Below are 18,504 nucleotides of genomic sequence, written 5' to 3'. Positions count from 1 at the left end.
CTGCTCTGTTTGTCCATTTGTTTTTGTAGTTTCACTTTTGGCCTTGTTGTGGCCCTGGGGGTGGTGTCAAAGGGCTGTGAAAAGACCTCTGACGGGTCGTAGTGGGTAACCTGGGTGGGGGCATTAGTTATTTTAAAACAATGCTCTCTGTTCTTCGATGTCTTTGAAAATCACTCTTTGTATTCGTATATTTGCATTGTACACTTTTACTTTCTTTCTTGCCCTTGAACATTTCTAGTTCTGTGCAAAATGAATGAAGAAAAACAACAAAAGAAAGTCAGACATGTGATACTGCTGTTCACATTCCATGCTCTGCATAAATATGCATGTTATCGCTACAAATAAGGTGACAAGACTATAAATAGTGTCAGAATTTAGAGTGTACACAGTTCACCTGCAGTATTTAGTGAATAATGTTGCAAAATGGGGCAAACATCCTCCTCTATATTATAATAAATGTAGTCTATTATGTTTTAAACTCCAGTCTCATATTGTCATATCTGAATCTACTCACTAAAACACAAACATATCTGTAGGCTATCAAAAAGATTGATATCAGCTTAAGGGGGCACTACGTAGCAAACTCAGAATTGTAATATTAACAATATTAATGAGGTAACATTACTAACTTAGAATACTTGTCTTTTTCCATCAGTGAATAAACAAGCTGTTCTCAGAGGAAACTAAGGTCCCAGAACACTGTTTGAAGCTAGAAAGGTGGCAGGGTCCGCCACGTATAAACAAAGTGAAACAGTATAAATTGCGTTGTCCTTTAAGGTCAGTTTGTTTATTCAGATTATTCGGTCATGAAAACAAAGATAGTTTCTTTATTTAGTTTGTTTATTAGTCAATGAACATCTTTGTCTGCTCATTAACATGATGACACAGTGCACCTTTAAGAGAAGTGTGAGGTAAACACAGGCTGCTGTCACACACAGTCCATTACTTGTATTCCATCACAGCTTGTTCACCTTTATAAACACCGTGTTCCTACTTTAATACCTGCTTTAGTCCCGTTAACCGGTGTCGTTCTCCGTTCTGCGCATGCTCACTGCAGAGAGAGCGAGAGAGCGAGCGAGAGAGAGCGAGAGAGCGAGCGAGAGAGAGCGAGAGAGCGAGCGAGAGAGAGAGAGAGAGAGAGAGAGAGAGAGGGGATCCATGGAGCATATCATCACAGCACCAGTGTTTTCTAAGTCTTCTTGTCCACGATGCACTTTAGGATTTCAATAAGATGCGTGTGTGTTTCCAGATAATCACTTTCTTCGTCGCCGTGAACTTTTCCTTCCAGCCGCTCCGAGCTCAGGGTGAGTGTGTCTGATTTCCACTACACAACTGTAAGCTGTGTGTCCATGTTCCGTCTGTGTGTGCTCTCAGACAGATGAACCTGAGAAGTGACAGGACAGTGTTTAACTCCAGCATGAAGCCGCTGCATGTCTGGACTAACTTGTTGATTCAGTGACAGTTGGCATCCTGCTGACCCGATACATTCGCTGTAGTGATGTAGTGAGGACATCACGCCAAACTCCATTCACAAATACTACAATGTGACATTCCCTCGCTTATTAGGAGACTTGAACATGTCTCAGACTTGTCATAAATATTTATTCTGAATCTTAAAAGTCCTCTGGTAAATTCGGGAAGCGAAATGTCCAGCAGCCAGCGCTTTTTTCAATAAAACCTATAAGTCTGAAGTAGTTTTCAGCGCTAGCTACCGCCCACTACAGCGTGTCTGCGTTAGGTGTGAAATGACTGTGGGAATAACGAAAAAAAGACTATTGTAAAAGTTGAATTTATTATTTTTGGCATATTTATTGCGCGCCGAATTGACGAGCCCCTCCTTGGGATTCACAAAAGTTTCAACATGGTGACTTTTAGGCTTACAACTGCGAAAAACACAGCAACAATAAGTGGAGTTAATCCGTTATAAGGGTGAATGTTAGCATGACGCTGAGACGTACGGGGTTAGCATCCTGTGTAGCGCTGTTACCGACATTGGACTGTGTTAAAGTTGTAAAGACATGGCGTAGTTCAGATAAAAGTCTCCTGGTTTCCTCCTCCTGATCTTTGGCTGCTGGTAACACAGGAGAGGTTTACATGTCCGGCTCCTTGTGTCATATGTCGGGGATAGAGAGGAAACAGAGCGGACATAGCGGCTCGGAACAAGTAAAGAAAGACCGTTAGATGACAGACGTCATGAACAGAACAGTGACTCCTCCTGTGACTCTCAGCCTCCAGGAGTCCTTCCTAAGATAACTTGTGAATAAGCAGGTCCTGTTCTGCCCCTGACAACACATCCACTCCCATGTTTTGCGTCAAGTTTGAACTGTTCTCCTACATATACATATAACATGTACCTCAGTAAGGCCTGGCAGGCGTAGAGCAGACAGTTATCTTACTTCACACCAGGTACTGGATCAGGTCACATGTGTGTAGGTCAGGATTTAGTTCTAAATCACGTTTCAGCAGCTTGACTAGGCGACAAAGAAAGGAAATTAAAGTGCCTGTCGTTTTGAATGGAGTCTGGCCACTCAAAGAAAGAACTGCATGTAAGCAACATGTGTGTGAATGAATCGTGTATGAGCTGTTCAGGGTGCTCATTAATTCACTGGGTGTTGTTGAGGCGTTAGGCAAACACAGAGGTGTGTGTCGGTGCTGGAGGACAACTGGCCTTCGAGTTGCTCTCACTTGTTAATTGGCTGAGTCAACATGGAGCAGCCACTTTGTACTCTGTTGTTACATTACTGAGCCATTTGGCGAGGCGTCTTCTGAAGAGACGTTCTCTTCATATCATGCTGGATGTGTATCCTAGCCTGCTTCAGCAGAGTTTTCAGGGGCTCCATGGGCAGGGTTATAAATTGGTCTAACATGCTGGTGGGTCGGTCTTTGATGTTCAGTCCACATGGGTGCAGGATGTGGATTTGCTCTGGCTAAATATCACTTTGTACAGTTTTTTTCCTGACACATCTGCCAAGAACATGAAAGAAACACAGCTCTCAGATCCTCATTTGGGGTGCACATTGTCTCCTAAAGTCTTGTGACAGTAATAAAGGTCTCAGAAAATCCAAAAAGGTGTGATAAATAGCACCATGTGGGAAAGTGATCAGCTGTTTTCCACTGTAGGAAGACAATGGCTTCTTTTCCATCTTGCTCCCTCTACTTAAGTTGTGTAGAAATTCCATACATTTTTTTCCTCTGCCGAGTTTTGCTAAACTTCGCTCCTTCGTTTCTTTCATGTTGCGATTTGGTTATGGAGGCTAGCTGTGAGAGAATGCATCTGGAACCAATTTGACTCCTCAAAGCAGAAGGGGAAGAGGAGGGGAAGGAGGGAAGTGAACGGCAGCCCTTTTCTTTCCATGTCCACTGTGAGCAGGCATGGGCCTGAGTCCCACAAACCTAATTATAGTTTTCTGAACACAACATTTAAGTGCAGCATACATAGTTGAATTTCTCGGCTATCCCATGGCATAGTGATTTTTGAACTGACTATGAAATATAATGTTTTTCTAACCAGCAACCCCATTGCTCGTGTTGAGTTAAAGCTAGATATACCCTGTGAAGTTATAAAGCCTTACGGTCACTTCTTTGGTTGACTGTTTCTCATTTTTCTTAAATGAGTTCTGTGTAACACTGGAATGTTTCAGACGATCTTAGCGCAGCAGTGAATTTTGCTTTGACTGAGACTACTGACCCCGCTGTGTTCCCTGGAGAGTCTGAGTTCAAAGCACTGTGCTATCGAAGGCAGCATCAGCAGTCTGGTCATAGTTGAGGTTTACATGCTAGTAAACAGCACAGACATTTGCAGAGCAGCAGGACCTCTCTCAGAGAGCAGGTTTACTTCATATTCAGGTGGAGAAAAAAAAACCTACAATACCTTAAAACATACTACGTGCATATATACTGCTGCTGCTTTCTCAACAGTTATGTTACCAGCCTGTATTTAACAAAAGTTGACTGGCACATTTCTGAGTACACTTGGGCGTTACTGATAACATGTTGGTGGCAACAGCTGTCAGCAGCACATTAGCACCACACACATGACATCTCATAGTAGGTCCACATTAAAGGGCCGATTTGTAAGATAGTTGATTGTTGAGTCGCATTCATTTCATGAAATATTGATGCTTTTGATTGGTAGGTCAGGCCTCTAAACTTTGTCTGGGGTCAGTTATTTTCTCCACCAGGCATAAGTTGGTGAGGAAACATTTTTTGAAAAATCACTTAAGAAACAATTTATGGATAAAACAATCAGCAGCCCGGTGCTCCTTGTTTAGGCGTAATCAAGTGAAATACCCTACAAATCAGGGCATGTCATCACAGTCATGTAAAGATCATACAAAACTCTAACATGACCATGAAGCAGTCCTGCTCCCTGATTTACAGTATTGTTCACAATAGTCTAATTTTCCTTCCTATATTAAAGGGTAACTCCACCAATGTTACACATTAACGTGTGTTTACAGGTCTTGGGGAGTACTAATGCATATTTAAAAAAATAAATAAAAGAAAAAAGTCGTTTTTAGCCTGTTGTGGCTCCAGAGGAAGCTACATGTGATCTGATAACTTGCCTCCAGTGATGTCACTCAGCGGCTGTTGCATTGCATTGTGCGCATGTGTAAAATATATGCCTTAAGAGTGTGTGTCGAGCAGCACCACTGTCTATGTGTTTGAAGATACTATGAAAGTGATGACAAAATGTTGTATATAACGGTGTAAAACTTTATTAATAGTGTAATTTGTTAAAGAACCTGTAAAAAAAGACTATTAAGAATCGCTCATACTCACTCATCACGTGACAGCCTCTCCTCAGAAAAGAGAACTTTCCGGCTTCTCCTCCGGGGATCAGTGGTGGCGGTAATGCCAAAGACTGTGGCTGTAGTTTTCCCTGTAAACACATTGCCATCTTCAGCAGTCCCCTCTGGCCCGGCCGGCTGTTGTGCCTCTTTGCTGCCAAAATGTCTGTGGGCTTCAGAGAGTGGAGGCTGGGTGTCTGAAGGGCAGGCTGCTCTTGTGCAAGACGTGCATGAAGAAGGTGACAGCCAGAGATGGTTATACTTCACGTAGCTAGTGTGGAGCTCAAAATACTTTACAACAAAATAAGTTACATGCAATGAGTTCTTCACATGAAATTAGACCTTAAAATGAACATAACATGTTAAAAATGTTAATGTGACATAAGATGAAAAATTACAGTTGAAGTGCACTGCAGCAGTGCAGCCACCTTGTGGAGGAAATCATTGTAGCAGCGATTGGCAGCTCCCTAAAAAGCCCTACAGTGTGATTTTTAATCGTTACTGCATACTGTGGGAAAATGTAGGGAAGGTTTTATGTCAAAAATTGGATACTGCCCAACCCTAGCCTACATTACCCATACTGCAACTTAGCCACTGAATGACATCACTGGAGGCAATGTGTCAGATTACATGCAGTTTCCTCTGGAGCCACAAAATGTTTTAAACTACTTTTTTCACATATACAGGAATACTCCCAAGCCCTGTCAACACTCTTTAATGTGAAAACATTGGTGGGGTTACACTTTAAGGAGATAGCAAACACGGTAAACAATATGGAAAAATCTCTGATGGTTGATACATTTGTATGACAGTATTGTATTGTCATATAAAATACCTCTTTTGGCTAATTAAAGTAGTGAGTAAAAAAAAATACATTCAAAAGGAGTTGAATTAGAGCAGTTGACACTCAGGATACTGAAAATCAAACAATCGCGGTAAACATAGTATTTTTCAGAAAGTGATCACAGAGTGGATACTGTAATACTGGTATTTCATGACTTAAAGCTGATGCCAACATTAAGCAGGCAGAAGAATACCAAAAGAAGTTCACACACACAAATAACCATAAAAAGTTATGGCTGCCATGTTCGCAAATATTTGCCTACACACATCAAAATGGTTTCTCCCTAAAAATGATATTTAGAGTAGGGGCTACTAAAGACTGAAACTGAAACAATCAAAAAATAAGAAATAAATGTCTCAATAAATTAATTAATATGTTGCTGTGACCCACAATATAGAGACATTCACCAAATACTGTGGCTCCTTTAAGACGGGAGCTCAGAGGGGAGAGAAGGGGATTCTGGGAAGTTAGTTTTAGCTGTTAGGCTGTTTCACTTTAGCCTGCGTTACCGGTGCTGTAGGCTGTTGTTTTGAAGTTTTTCCTGCACTCCCACAATGTCATTAAATAGATATTAGACATACATGTTGGCATTAATTTATAAAAAGTGACATGAATAGATATTTCTGTATTAATTTGCCTCTGTATTCATTTAACATTGATTGAGCCATTTTTTCACTTTTCCATCTTCAGTTCAGCTTCAGTCCACTATAAGGGGAACCACACTTTGCCTGAAATAAGGGGCACCTCTACTAACATTAGAAAAGGTTCTTGACCAACACACTGCAAAGACATTTTTTGAGGGAGGGGTCTAGCACACCACCTCAGCTTACCAATTTACTGGGGGAAGCCCTGCACCCATGGTGGAGTAAGGGTAAGAAAAATATCACTCCCCAAAGCTGCTACATGCTCCACTATGTTCACCTGCTCATCTCTAACTGTGTCCGTTGGCTGCTTCGTGCTGAGAGAGAAGCTATCATATTTGTAGCAGATGGGCAGGCATCCCTTTTGATGGTTTCTGTGTTTTGTGATTTTACTACCTGAATGTCACTGCTCTGCTCACAGTGAAATAGAAGTGGATGCTTAATAACATTCACAAAACTTGCCAAGCAACATATATGGACAATAATTCTGTGAATCAAGTCAAATTAACACTGAAGTAAAACAAGACTGTTAAAGTCCTTGTGCCTGATTCAGAAACACTGTGTAGACACAAAAGGGGTTTGCAAGATGCACAGTTTTTGTATCTCTACTGAAATGTCTGTTTACTGCTCTACCATTGAATCCCCAAGTCTCACTTCATCCAAACTAAAAAGTTGTCAATAAATTCCTCATGCTCCATTTCAAGTGACACAGAATTCTAATAATCCTATTCAAAACAACATCCAGGCCATCATGATTTATTTGTTCCCGCTTTCCAAAAGTGTTGCACAAGAACTGTCTGCTTGTGTGCAGAGAACCTGCATGGCCTCAGTTTAATCTTCCCCGGCACTTTGTTCAATACAAAGTTATTAAAGAGGGAAAATAAAGCTCCCCGAGCTAACAAGCTTGCTATCGGGCAGTTAGCATAGTGTGTCTAATAGGGTTGGGTGATATGTTAAAAATTTCCAACCGGCCACCGTCATCCCATCAACCGACGGTTGCCAATATATTCGGCAGTTGTGTGTGTGGCGGAGAAAAAAAAAAAAGAGGGGGGATGTTGCATTCATGTGATGTCAGAAAAAATCTAAAAATGACTTTCAGAATGGGATAATTCACATGAATGCCACCTCATGTCAGAAAATCAACTCGGCAACTCGGATCTTCCAACACCACATGATTGCAGTAAAAAAGTTTAGCGTGCTTTGCGGGCGCAGGGGGCGAGGCTGCAGAAGGATGCATTCGCTCACAGCCTCTAAATGAGCAAACAGGTGGGAGATCAAGATAACATACCTGTCCTATTATAACGAGCAGGGTGCACAACTGCACATCTTTTTTTGATGTAGTTCTCAAATATGGTTTATGAATTAACGTTACTTTCAGCTCCGCCATTTTGTGAAAGACTCGTCGGAAATTATGTGTGAAGCTGCCAGTTCCAAAACGCGCACACTTTGAATTGTGCTCTACATAGTAATTATGAACTATATGTACCGTGTTGAATTCTGTGGAGGCAGACCATTAATTAAGCAAAATAAAATGACAAAATCGCCCAAAAAATCGCCAAAAATTAAACCAACTGCGATGGACTCAGCCGATGGGCAATTGGCGATATATTCGTCCAATCACCCAAGCCTAGTGTCTAAGTACAGTTTGATCACAATACTTCAACTGAAGTGAACATTTTGAATGCAGGACATTTTCTTGTATTGTAGAAGGTTTCCGCTCCTGTTTGCCCTGTTAAAGTTCCTGCATTATGCTGTGAATGAGGGGTGCTCCAAGTGATTGGGCACAGATCGTTATCAGCCGATATTTGCTGTAAAAAGTTTGATCAGAAGGGCCGATCAGAAAAACACACAAGAAAGTTTATCTATGCACCGCTGAAATGCTGCAGCCAGTGATTGTAACTAGCGCTCATACAGTGCTGTAGAGAGAGAGAGGGTAACAGCATGAGAAGACAAGCTCTGTTGTAGACCATGGAGTCAGTTTGATTTATCATTTGGGATTGTCTATTCACAATAAGTAAACAAATAAAACCTGTCTCGAATACGAGGATGATGCAATGCCATTTGTTTTGATCCCTGCAGCATGAGCGCTAACAGCTAATGGAGCTAACAGCTTACACCAGAGCTAAACTCAGAAGGACAGAAAGGAGTTTCTTTTCAGAGGAACATGAAGTGTTAAACAGTGAACTGCAGTTTAATTTGACAACACAACAAGTCTACAGTAAATGAATGCCTGTTTGAAGGTAACAGTACTTTGAGTTTGGAGTTACAGACACTTTGTACTTCTTTTGTAGTTTACATCTATCTTTGCAATTTTTTTAATCCTATCAAAATAAATGTAATGATTTGTTACCTCAACATTTATTGGTGTTTTTTAATATGCCTCTTATAACTATAAACTATACATGACAATAAATTGAAGAGGCATCCTTTTGATCGATGATCGGCCAGCACTGCTTCCAGTGAACTGTGAAATCCTGATTGGGGTACCCTTACTGTGAATACAGACTACACACTTCCTGTATCCATTTCAAATTAAAAGTCCTTTCATATTTTAGTGGACAGAAAGCCTTCATTTCTTAACAAGACTTTTATTGTTAAACATTTGCAGGAATGTGCTGTGGAGAGCCCTGACACTGGCTGACAGTTAGCCACTGATTCATGTGTTATGTCTTTACAAAGAAAAAGAAATGAATGAATGAAATGATGGTCTGACCCAACCCAAGAGACAAACAGAGAAAACCCTGTGGGAGTATTCAGCTTTAAAAACTGCAGAAACATTTCACAGTCTACTAACCCTGTATGCAAAGAGTGAAATAAGTATAATTTACTAACCGCTGTGTTCTGCAGTCACAGTGCTCTGCTGTGCTGTTATACATGCTATAACACCACAGACCATCATATCCATAGCGCTGTACGGCCACAGGTCTTTTTTTTCCCCAAGTTATTTATTTTACCTGATGAGACCTGAAAGTTGTGTAAAGGATGTGCTTTGGTTGGTTGGCTCATTTGGTCAAGTTGAAGTTCTGTAAAAATGTACTGCTAGAGTCTTTTGTCAATTCAGAATGATACATTTTTTAAGATTTGATTTGATTTGATTTGATTTTGATTTAAAATATAAGAATCGTGATTCCTATGTTGATTGATTTTCCTCCCATATCTTTTCATCTGAACTGAGTCTTACCTTGGCTTTGATCTTATTCAGGATATGACATTTGCGGGGAGAATAATGAACTGGTTAGTCATGGTCACAAATTGCTTATGCCTAAAATGCAATAACTTTCACAGAAAAACGGCATTGCAGCAATCTCCTACACAACTGAAGTAGCTGGCTTGTTTTAAAGCATAAAAACACCCCAACAACAAAGAAAACAGAAAATGGCTCCATACAACACATTTGGCCTTATCAAAGTCTCTAGAAGCCCAGAGATCCTAAATTGGTTTGAAAATCCACATTCACACCTTTTTTAAGCCCAAATCTTCACTGCAGCTGCCAAGCTAACAGTGTTACCGTCCACCCTATCTGAAGCTGCAGTGTAGATCTTGCAGCTTTCAGAGACTTGGATAGTCTCCATTTACTTCAGTAGTTTAGGAGAATGCTTCAGCACTGATTTGCTGTGAAGCTCTAGAAATTATTCAAAATTTCACCTGACATTCAGTATTATCAGCTGATAATGGCTGCTGTTTTGGGTGAACTGTTCCTTTAAGGAGATTTTGCATATGTTAGTCTTTCTTCCCACTGGAATTCATTCATTCATGATGGAAGATGTGACAAAGGGCCAATTTACCTGCACATGGAAGACAAACTCACTGATGAACTGACAGAGAGGCACTTTAGTTTAAACACCTGACTGAATGTAGCAGAAACAGTTTTCCTGTCGGTGAACCCCCCTCCCTCCCTCCTCCCTCCTCCCTCCCTCCTCCCTCCCTCCTCCCTCCCCCCTCCCTCCTTCTCTCTGTTCTCTCCCCCCTCGCCTCACTCTATGTGGCCATATGAGCCTCATTATGTCATTTCCCATTACACACACAGGATACAGTCGGCCGGGTCTGCATCCTTCTTTGATTCTGCTAATTGAATATGAAATGAGGGGGCGGGGCACACTCCACCATCTGGAGGTTTGTGTGTGTGTGTTTGACATCTGCTCTTTCTCTGATAGGATTCAGGTGTTACAGAGATTTTGTTGATACGTGGCTGGTGTGTGTGTGTCTCTGTGTGTGTGTGTGTGTGTGTGTGTGTGTGTGACTGTATGTTACCTAGGACACACCTGGTCAGCATGTGGCTGGACTGGTCACTTCAGCTCCTTACATAACCACACAAACACACACACACACACACACACACACACACACACACACACACACACACACACACAAAGAAAGTGGGATGCATCTTCCAGATATTGAGATGCAATGACATAATGTACACAATTTAATTTATTGTGTATGTTACCCAGAAACATTAAGATGTGTATTTTTAGAATTTCTTTGCATCTGAAAAAAGCCCATCAACAACAGTTGGATAAAACCAATGATAATGATGAGGATGGTATGTGTTCCTGACAGCCAGCAGTATAAAGGTTTGAACAGGTCATACGACGTGTCAACCAACCAGGTCTAATGCCTTTATTTACCTGTGCTGAAAGTGAGATACCCTAACCCTCTCACTCCTACTGATTTGTAAAATGGTGCTGAACACTGCTTTTAATATTATACTTGACAAGAATGATACACATGCACACACACAGTAACAGATCCTTTGACAAGACCTCTGGTTCCTATAAAAGTCACATGTTCACCAGGTCCATCACAGGAGAGCTTTTGAACAGAGCAGGACGTGGGCCTGTCACGCTCCTCTCCCTGTCGTCTGCTCATGTCTCTCTAACAGGTGGCCGTCTGAGGCGTCTGCCAGACCATATTAGTTCAGTATCAGGAAGAAGGTCCATTCATTACTGTCTCCCACTGAACATTGTCAGAGAGGCCGTTTGATGTGCCTTCAGTGATCATAACTTCATTTTCACAGTCACCAGATGTTACCAAATACCAAATGTTCTCTCAGGTCACTCTAATTTCTTCAGCCCCTCCTCATTAGAAAAACTGCCATATAGGTCAACTTTGAAAGCAGCTTATTATAACCTATACTGACGTTTTCTTGCTAGGCAGTGACCTCTATTGGCCAAAGCAATTATAACAGCAGCAAAGGAGAAAGTCAGGCAAAGTAGTATAATGTAAAGTGGCAAGTTGGCATAGGAAGGAGGTCATGGATGGATGGATGGATGGATGGATGGATGGATGGATGGGTCAAACAAGTACAGAACTTACACCTGGGAAACTGCTGTTGGTGTCCAGTGTGAAGGTTTAATATTGTGTACTGACCAATGGGACATTTTCAAGTTTCATTTGAAATAGAGATGTCCCGAGCCGATCTGCAGGATCGGGATCGGGGCCGATATGGGCATTGTTTCACTGATCGGGATCGGCAATTTTGAACGTGGACCCAAGCCCGATTATTTTAACGTCAGCTGTAAACGGAGCACAATTTGTCTGCAGTGTGGAAATATTTTAAATTAGAAAGCGAAAGCGGTCCAACGGCGACATGTAACATCTGCAATACGACCGTTTTGCGAGCTGGTAACAAAAGAGCTGCATTTAATACTACACATTTGATACGGCGCGTAAGGACCACAACGAGTTCACTCAAGCAATACAGGCAAAGGCACCGAAGCAACAAACACTTGCGGATACTTTCAAAAGGAAAGAGAAACATCCTCGAGACAGCGACATGGACACAAATATTACAGAGAAGGGAACTGAATTCATCGCTCTGGATAACCAGCCCATCTCCATGGTAGAGGATCAGGGTTTAGTTACTGACTTTGTTTACTTGGTTGTTTTTGTTAAAAAACAAAAAACAAATCAAAACCAATGTTGCAATAACATATGCAGAAAAAGAAAGAACCATATGGAAGTATTTACTTTGTTTCAACAAAATAAAAAAAGCTATTAAGGAACAGCTTGGATGCAGGTAAGGTTTTTCTTCATGCAGCGGTATTATCTAGGAAAATATTAGTTAGGGCTAAGTATGGGATCGGGACTCGGTATTGGCAGATACTAAATATTAAATGACTCAGATCGGGATCGGGGTAAAACCTGATAGGGACATCCCTAATTTGAAACTTTTATGTTAAATACTTGAATATTAAACACTTTATGTAGAAGTTTCCTTTAACTTTATATGCAATAATTACATAAACACAATAGAGTTATGTATAAGTCTACATTAATTTAATCAGACAGAGTTATTTAATGTATACACGTTGACTGAACATGAAGGAAACACTTTGAATTAAATGTGATCCTTTAAGCTGAACTTATCTAATAAAATGTACATGTAAAGAAAATATTTAAAGTCCGTGTAGGAAAAACAAAATCTCTTGTTCTCTTCCAAACATGCCCTGTTGATCCTTTAATGCTCAGCTCCCTATGGCACATCTCAATTAATCAATGCACAGGAAGTGACCTTTGACCTCCATCCATTAAACTCTCCCCCCACAGAGTCTGCAGCAGCTCTGAGGAATGCAGGAGGAGAGTGGCTGCAGGAGGCTTCTCTGCTCTGTGTGTGTGTCTGTGTATTCCTACGACACACGTCACCGTTGTTCATTCTGTTCTGTTTCAACTGAAATCTTTATCATGTCAACATATTTCTTCATCTGCGTGATGAGTGGCGCAACACATGAACTGTGTTTTCCTCCCTCCAGACAGTAGTTGCTTTTATTAATTTGATTGCTTAACTTGCAGAGACCAGGACTGTATATTTCAGCTACTTCATCTGCGTTTCATAGCGCTTTGCAACGGTGATGCAACTTAAACAACAAGCAGATGTGATATTCATTGTGAAGGATCTGCCTACTTGTAGAAAGTGTCATGTCTCTGCTGTGTTGTTTGAAATCCTGTAGTGGAATGATCTTAAAGTGGTATCTGCCTGGAAGGAAGGAAAGCACAGACAAAACATTTAAAAGCATGAAAAACTGTACCACACACTGGAAAATGGCCAGCAGTGGTGTATAATACAGGCAGTGTGGAGTAACTGGGCAGAACCACAGTGGTGCCGTTAGATGACCAACTGTTCCAATTCATCAGTTTTACTGGAGTTAAGAATGAAACTAGATATTAAAAGTATAAACTATAAAACTATATTCACAGCTCCTTAAAGCTGCTTTGTAATTGTATATCTGTGTTGGTGAAAATGTTAAGGCACAATATTTGACACATCTGCTGTTGGGGGCTGTCACCAGTCTCTGCTGAATGAGAATGAATTCCTCTCTTTGATTAATATGCAGCTGTCACTGGTATACCATCCAGCTCATAATACATTAATTACAACTCATCTTAAAAAGGCTTCATTTGCTGCTCTCTGAAACCTTCAGATGTCCTATAAGAGTGCCAAGCCACAGCATCATGCCCCCCCTTCCTTCCACTCATACATACACACAGGAAACTGGCTGGCAGGAAACCCAGAGTAATGTTACATTTAAATAGAAGGGGGTGCAGTGAAATTCCTCTCCTTATCGTCCAGCAGCTGGCTCTCAGTCCTGAGCAGGCTGCTACATCCAGATTGTTTGTCATAGCTGTAATAGTGCTTTTTAAATGAAGTGGGGCACCCCGGTGGCTTGATGGCTGGTTACAGAGGAGGGAAAACAAATATGAAGAGAATAGCTCTCTATGATAGTCTACACTCTATGATGAGTGGACTGGTAACAGCACAGTCAGAATATCAGGCCCTTTTCCAATTTGAAATAAAATCTACTGTATGCTAAAGTCTGTGTTTCTGTTCAACTTCAGCTCAGTTTTGTTCTGTTTGTCCTGCTCTGCTGAGCTCAGCTATGAAGTTTTTGCTACTTGTACATTAAAGCGACACCACCAAGGTCAGTTTACACTTCACGAGTCTGTGTGATGTCTTCTCTGTCTGTAGAGGGATAAACTGAGTGATGATGAAGGTTTTGGTGAAAGTGTGAAACAGTGAACTAATTACATCCAGCGGACAGACAGCAACATCACCATTTCATTGGAATGGAGTTTGTGGTTTGTGTCCACTTAAAGGTGTAATATGCAACAACTGGCTGGCTAACTGCTGCTAACCGTAGCTGCCATTAGCTAGTTAGCTCTGTTAACTGGCATCTAGTGGTTCAGACAGGGCTTGGAGCACCAGAGGAGTGTTGGTGTTTACACCACTAGGACAGGAACTTTGGACCGGGATGGGCCAAGGCTAGCTGGTTAGCATGCCAACTTTAATAGACAACTCTGCAACACAATACTTACCAAGTCTCACGTATTGACCATGAGACTCACGCAATTGAGCATCTTCACACGGTCACACGCTAATCCTCATACAGTATGTCACACGGTGACAATCATAAAAGCCCCTTTTTATTTTTTCCCCTTTTATATATTTTCCTCTGGTGACAACTGAAGAAATGAATGATAATTCTATAGAAAGGACTCTATAGGCTCTGTTTCTGACAGCAGTGGAAGAGAAAGAAATTATAAATACTGTTAAATGTAAAAACAAGATATCTACTGACTTTAATGAAACAGACATGACAGTAGTGAAAAGGGTTACTGATGGGATTTCATAACCACTAACATGCATCTGCAGCTTGTTACAACCAGTACATTTCCAAACAGTGTGAAAATAGCTAAAGTAAAGTCATTTTAGTGTAGAGCAGCAGACTGGATTTAAAAACAGAAATCACTCGCTTGCTTGTGAGCTCATTGATACTATGAGCTCAGAGGATTTACAGGACAGGAGCTAGTTTTTGAGGGTGTGTGGGTCAAACACACTACACTTCTGTTTTTCTTTTATCTGTCTCAGAGATGTCAGAAGCACAAAGACCTGCTTTCATTCTGGCCAGTAAGAATTTGTCTGAATTTGTCTTGCTTTATCAGATTTTACAATTATTTTTATTTCTACTTATGCTAGTCCATTATGAACAATATGTAAAATTGCATTTTTATATCTCCTCTATCTCTGGTACAGCGTCTATTAACTCCTGAGGGAATTATCTTGCTAAATGCTCCATGTTCAGCAGCCTCTAATAGAATCAATCGATGATTCTTTCCAAAAAAAACAGTTTGGTTTGGTTTGGTTTGACCATATGGTATCTATTTTTTCACATTATGTACCGAAGACCAACCAAATAAAACCAATAGAATGAGAGACATCACTTTTAGATATATTTATTTCAAAGTAACCATGTCTTTTAAAAGCTCTTCATACGTACACACTATAAAATAAATGTCTGACTCCCAAACCATTGATAGTCATCTGAAGACTGTAGACTGTAGACTTTCTGTCGCTAACAAAGCACTGACTGTGAGTGAGATCAAATTAATGATTTGTGTAATTTACATGTATTAGATATTCTCAGCTTGCGTACAACTTTAGCTCAGTGTTCTTCAATTTCCCAATCTACTGACCAAAATCTTAAATTGTTGATTAAGTATTTATTTGCTCTGAACTTTAATCACTCGCTGTGACACAGGGTTGGGTTGTGAGCTTGTCACTACCGCATGGTTGTTTATTTCCTAATTTTTCAACGTGAGCTATATTCAGTTTCAGTTAACAACAGAAAAAGTAAAGAAACAAAGAGATGTGTATATGACTCTGTCTGTCTGACAGTACATTCAGTGCAGTAAGGCAGAGCACGGTGGTCATTATATTCCTCAATCAAATACAAATTTTTCGCATCTAATATGAGTTTTTTTTGTCTTTTTTTTTTTTGAGAGAAGGAGGGAGTCAGATGAGTTTGCCTGGGGATGAACTCTGTTTATTGCAGTTGGACTCGATAGGTAGGAACGGGTTACCCAAACAAGGCTGTGGATTTTATCTGGAATGTTAATGATGAGTGCTTCAGTTTCCAGTTTCCTAAATCAATTAGAATGTGGCTGACTGTAAATGTGTGCTGTAAATCAGAGCTGTTGTCAAGTAGCAGTTCAGATTGTGTACAGCCCCTTGAAATTTTCCATCAGTGAAGTAGCTCTATAGTTATGGATGTTATTAGTTATTGACAAACAGAGCTGCATGTGAGGATCACAGTATGTGGAGGGAAATGAGTTGATGTTCACAAACGTCACCATAGGAGCATGTCCTGGGTGCTTTTCCTGTGTGAAAAGCCTGAAGTATCATTTTATATAGATTTAATTGCAGTTTGATCTAGTAAAATCATGTCATATAAGCTGTAGCTTAAAGATGCAATATATAACAATTTTAGTTGAAAGACATTCAAAGATTAAATTTTAAAGGATCAACAAACTTTGACATTTAGCAAAGTTAGTAGTTATTCTTGTCATATGCTGCCCCCATTTGTTTTAGTATGAATTCGACAAGACACTGTTTCTTACATATGGCAGCTGGAAAGCACATTGTTGATTGTCACAATCTGTAAGAGGTTACATTATTAGTCGGTGACCTCTAACGTCTCTTGTTGAATATTGTAGCACTAAAAGCTGGCCAATAACCAAATGAAACTCCTCAGTGTTGTCTCATTAATATGCACTCTGCTGGCTGGTGTCTGTGCTATTTGATAATGTTTAGTTTAGTTAGAAATAGAGTGAGAGAAGAAGCCCCACTGTAGAGAGACTCTACTGTTTAAGAAGACCACAGTGATGAGGCTCTCACTACATTTACAGTCTTATTGATGGCATCACGTCATTTTCTGGTGCCTCAGATTTGCAGCTTTACAGCATTTGTCAAATGACTGACAGCTGTAATGAAACAGTAATGAAGACACATCACGTGTTGTAAGTTTATCAACCTAGAAAGTGAGTACTGTAACGCAGTCAGCCTGCATTGCAGGGCTTTCAACAGGGTTGCCAATCATTTACATTGTAGGATGATACTAAGAGACGATTGTCATTGCCATAATGGGACAACTACAGTATGTCACTTAATGTCAGTGTCATTGGGGTTATTTCAATTTTTTCTATCAAGAACTAGCTTATATTGCTCTAACCCAAAAAGAGCTCTGTGAGGACAACAGCCCTGTAGGTTTACTGTATGGAAAACAGTTACATCTTCAATCATAAATGCAACACTGGTCACACAAAGCACAAAATGTTCCCCCCTCACAGTTCAGCTCTAATTTTGATGATACCTTCATTATAAACTTTGTGATAAAATGTACCAGTATTGAAGTGCAATGTATGAATCTGATCCTCCATTCTATGATTATTAAAGCTTCAGTTATACTTTAAAGGTACAATTTGAAAGACAGTTGATTTCTGAGTCTCATTCCCAGAGTATTCTGAATATTTTTTAGTATTACTATTAATATCTGGCCTTAATTGTTTGTTTTGAATTTTTTAATGTTGTTTGTTTAATGTTGTTTGTTTAACTGTTAATGGTAATTCAATGGTGGTTTACATTGAGCCAAAACCTAACCTGATACTAATTGAATCTATTCATGAGATGTGAAATTTGAATCAGACATTATTGTCTGTAGAAGTTGCTCAACATTGCGTGAAATGTTCTTTGGCATTCCTAGCTTCCGTGATTTTCCCACTCCGCAAAGACCACACCAGTGCTTTCCATCACCGAGCAGATCTTTGTCTCAGCCAACACTGGAATGATGCTCCTGCTTCTAGTTTGTCTCATAGATGGTCACCAGCTGGACATTTTACACCGCATCCAAGTGTCCACTGAGGATTCGGATTTGGAGTTAATGTGAATTCTCATGCACGGTTGTTGATTGTTATTGCCAGTCAGAGGACGTCTCCCTGTGCTACTTGTTTTTCTCTCCTCGGTGTCTTTGATGGTAAATAGTTTGGATGTGGTGTTGTTTTTGGAGGCAGGCAGGCATGTGCTGAGAAAACAGTGTGACTGATGCAGATATTTGTGGTTTGGAGCTGCAAACTCAATTTGACCATCAGGTGATAAAGAAAAATAGTGATTTGCAGGCAGGACATTGAAGACACAAAAGACACAATTTACCCCCCGATGGTTTGAGTAACCATCCGCAGTTGTGCCACATGTTCCCCCTGGAGAGATCTGAGACTTCATGCTGACAGGTCCCTTATCTCTGGGAATAAGGTGTGTGTGTGTGTGTGTGTGTGTGTGTGTGTGTGTGTGTGTGTGTGTGTGTGTGTGTGTGTGTGTGTGTGTGTGTGTGGTTACTGTAGGAAAGTTTCTAGCTGTGATTAAGAAGTGGTCCGAGTTGTGGCTTGTCTAATGTGAACA

The 18,504-nt window shown here is 40.5% G+C and overlaps 1 protein-coding gene across 1 annotated transcript in view; it reads left to right on the top strand.

Annotated features, from left to right (window-relative positions):
* The first annotated feature begins 1,148 nt into the window (after positions 1-1,148).
* Positions 1,149-18,504, top strand: part of reck (reversion-inducing-cysteine-rich protein with kazal motifs) — an 83,034-nt gene continuing 65,678 nt past the window's right edge. The window contains exon 1 of the mRNA XM_084340359.1: positions 1,149-1,304. Coding sequence (XP_084196485.1) covers positions 1,232-1,304 — 73 coding nt within the window. The 5' untranslated portion in view covers positions 1,149-1,231. The remainder of the gene's footprint in view (positions 1,305-18,504) is intronic.

This window comes from Pagrus pagrus (genome assembly GCF_965226575.1).
Source record: "Pagrus pagrus genome assembly, chromosome: 20".
NCBI classification, from domain to species: domain Eukaryota; kingdom Metazoa; phylum Chordata; class Actinopteri; order Spariformes; family Sparidae; genus Pagrus; species Pagrus pagrus.
The sequence above is the reverse complement of the archived record's forward strand: the minus strand, read 5'-3'. Positions and strand labels throughout refer to the sequence as shown.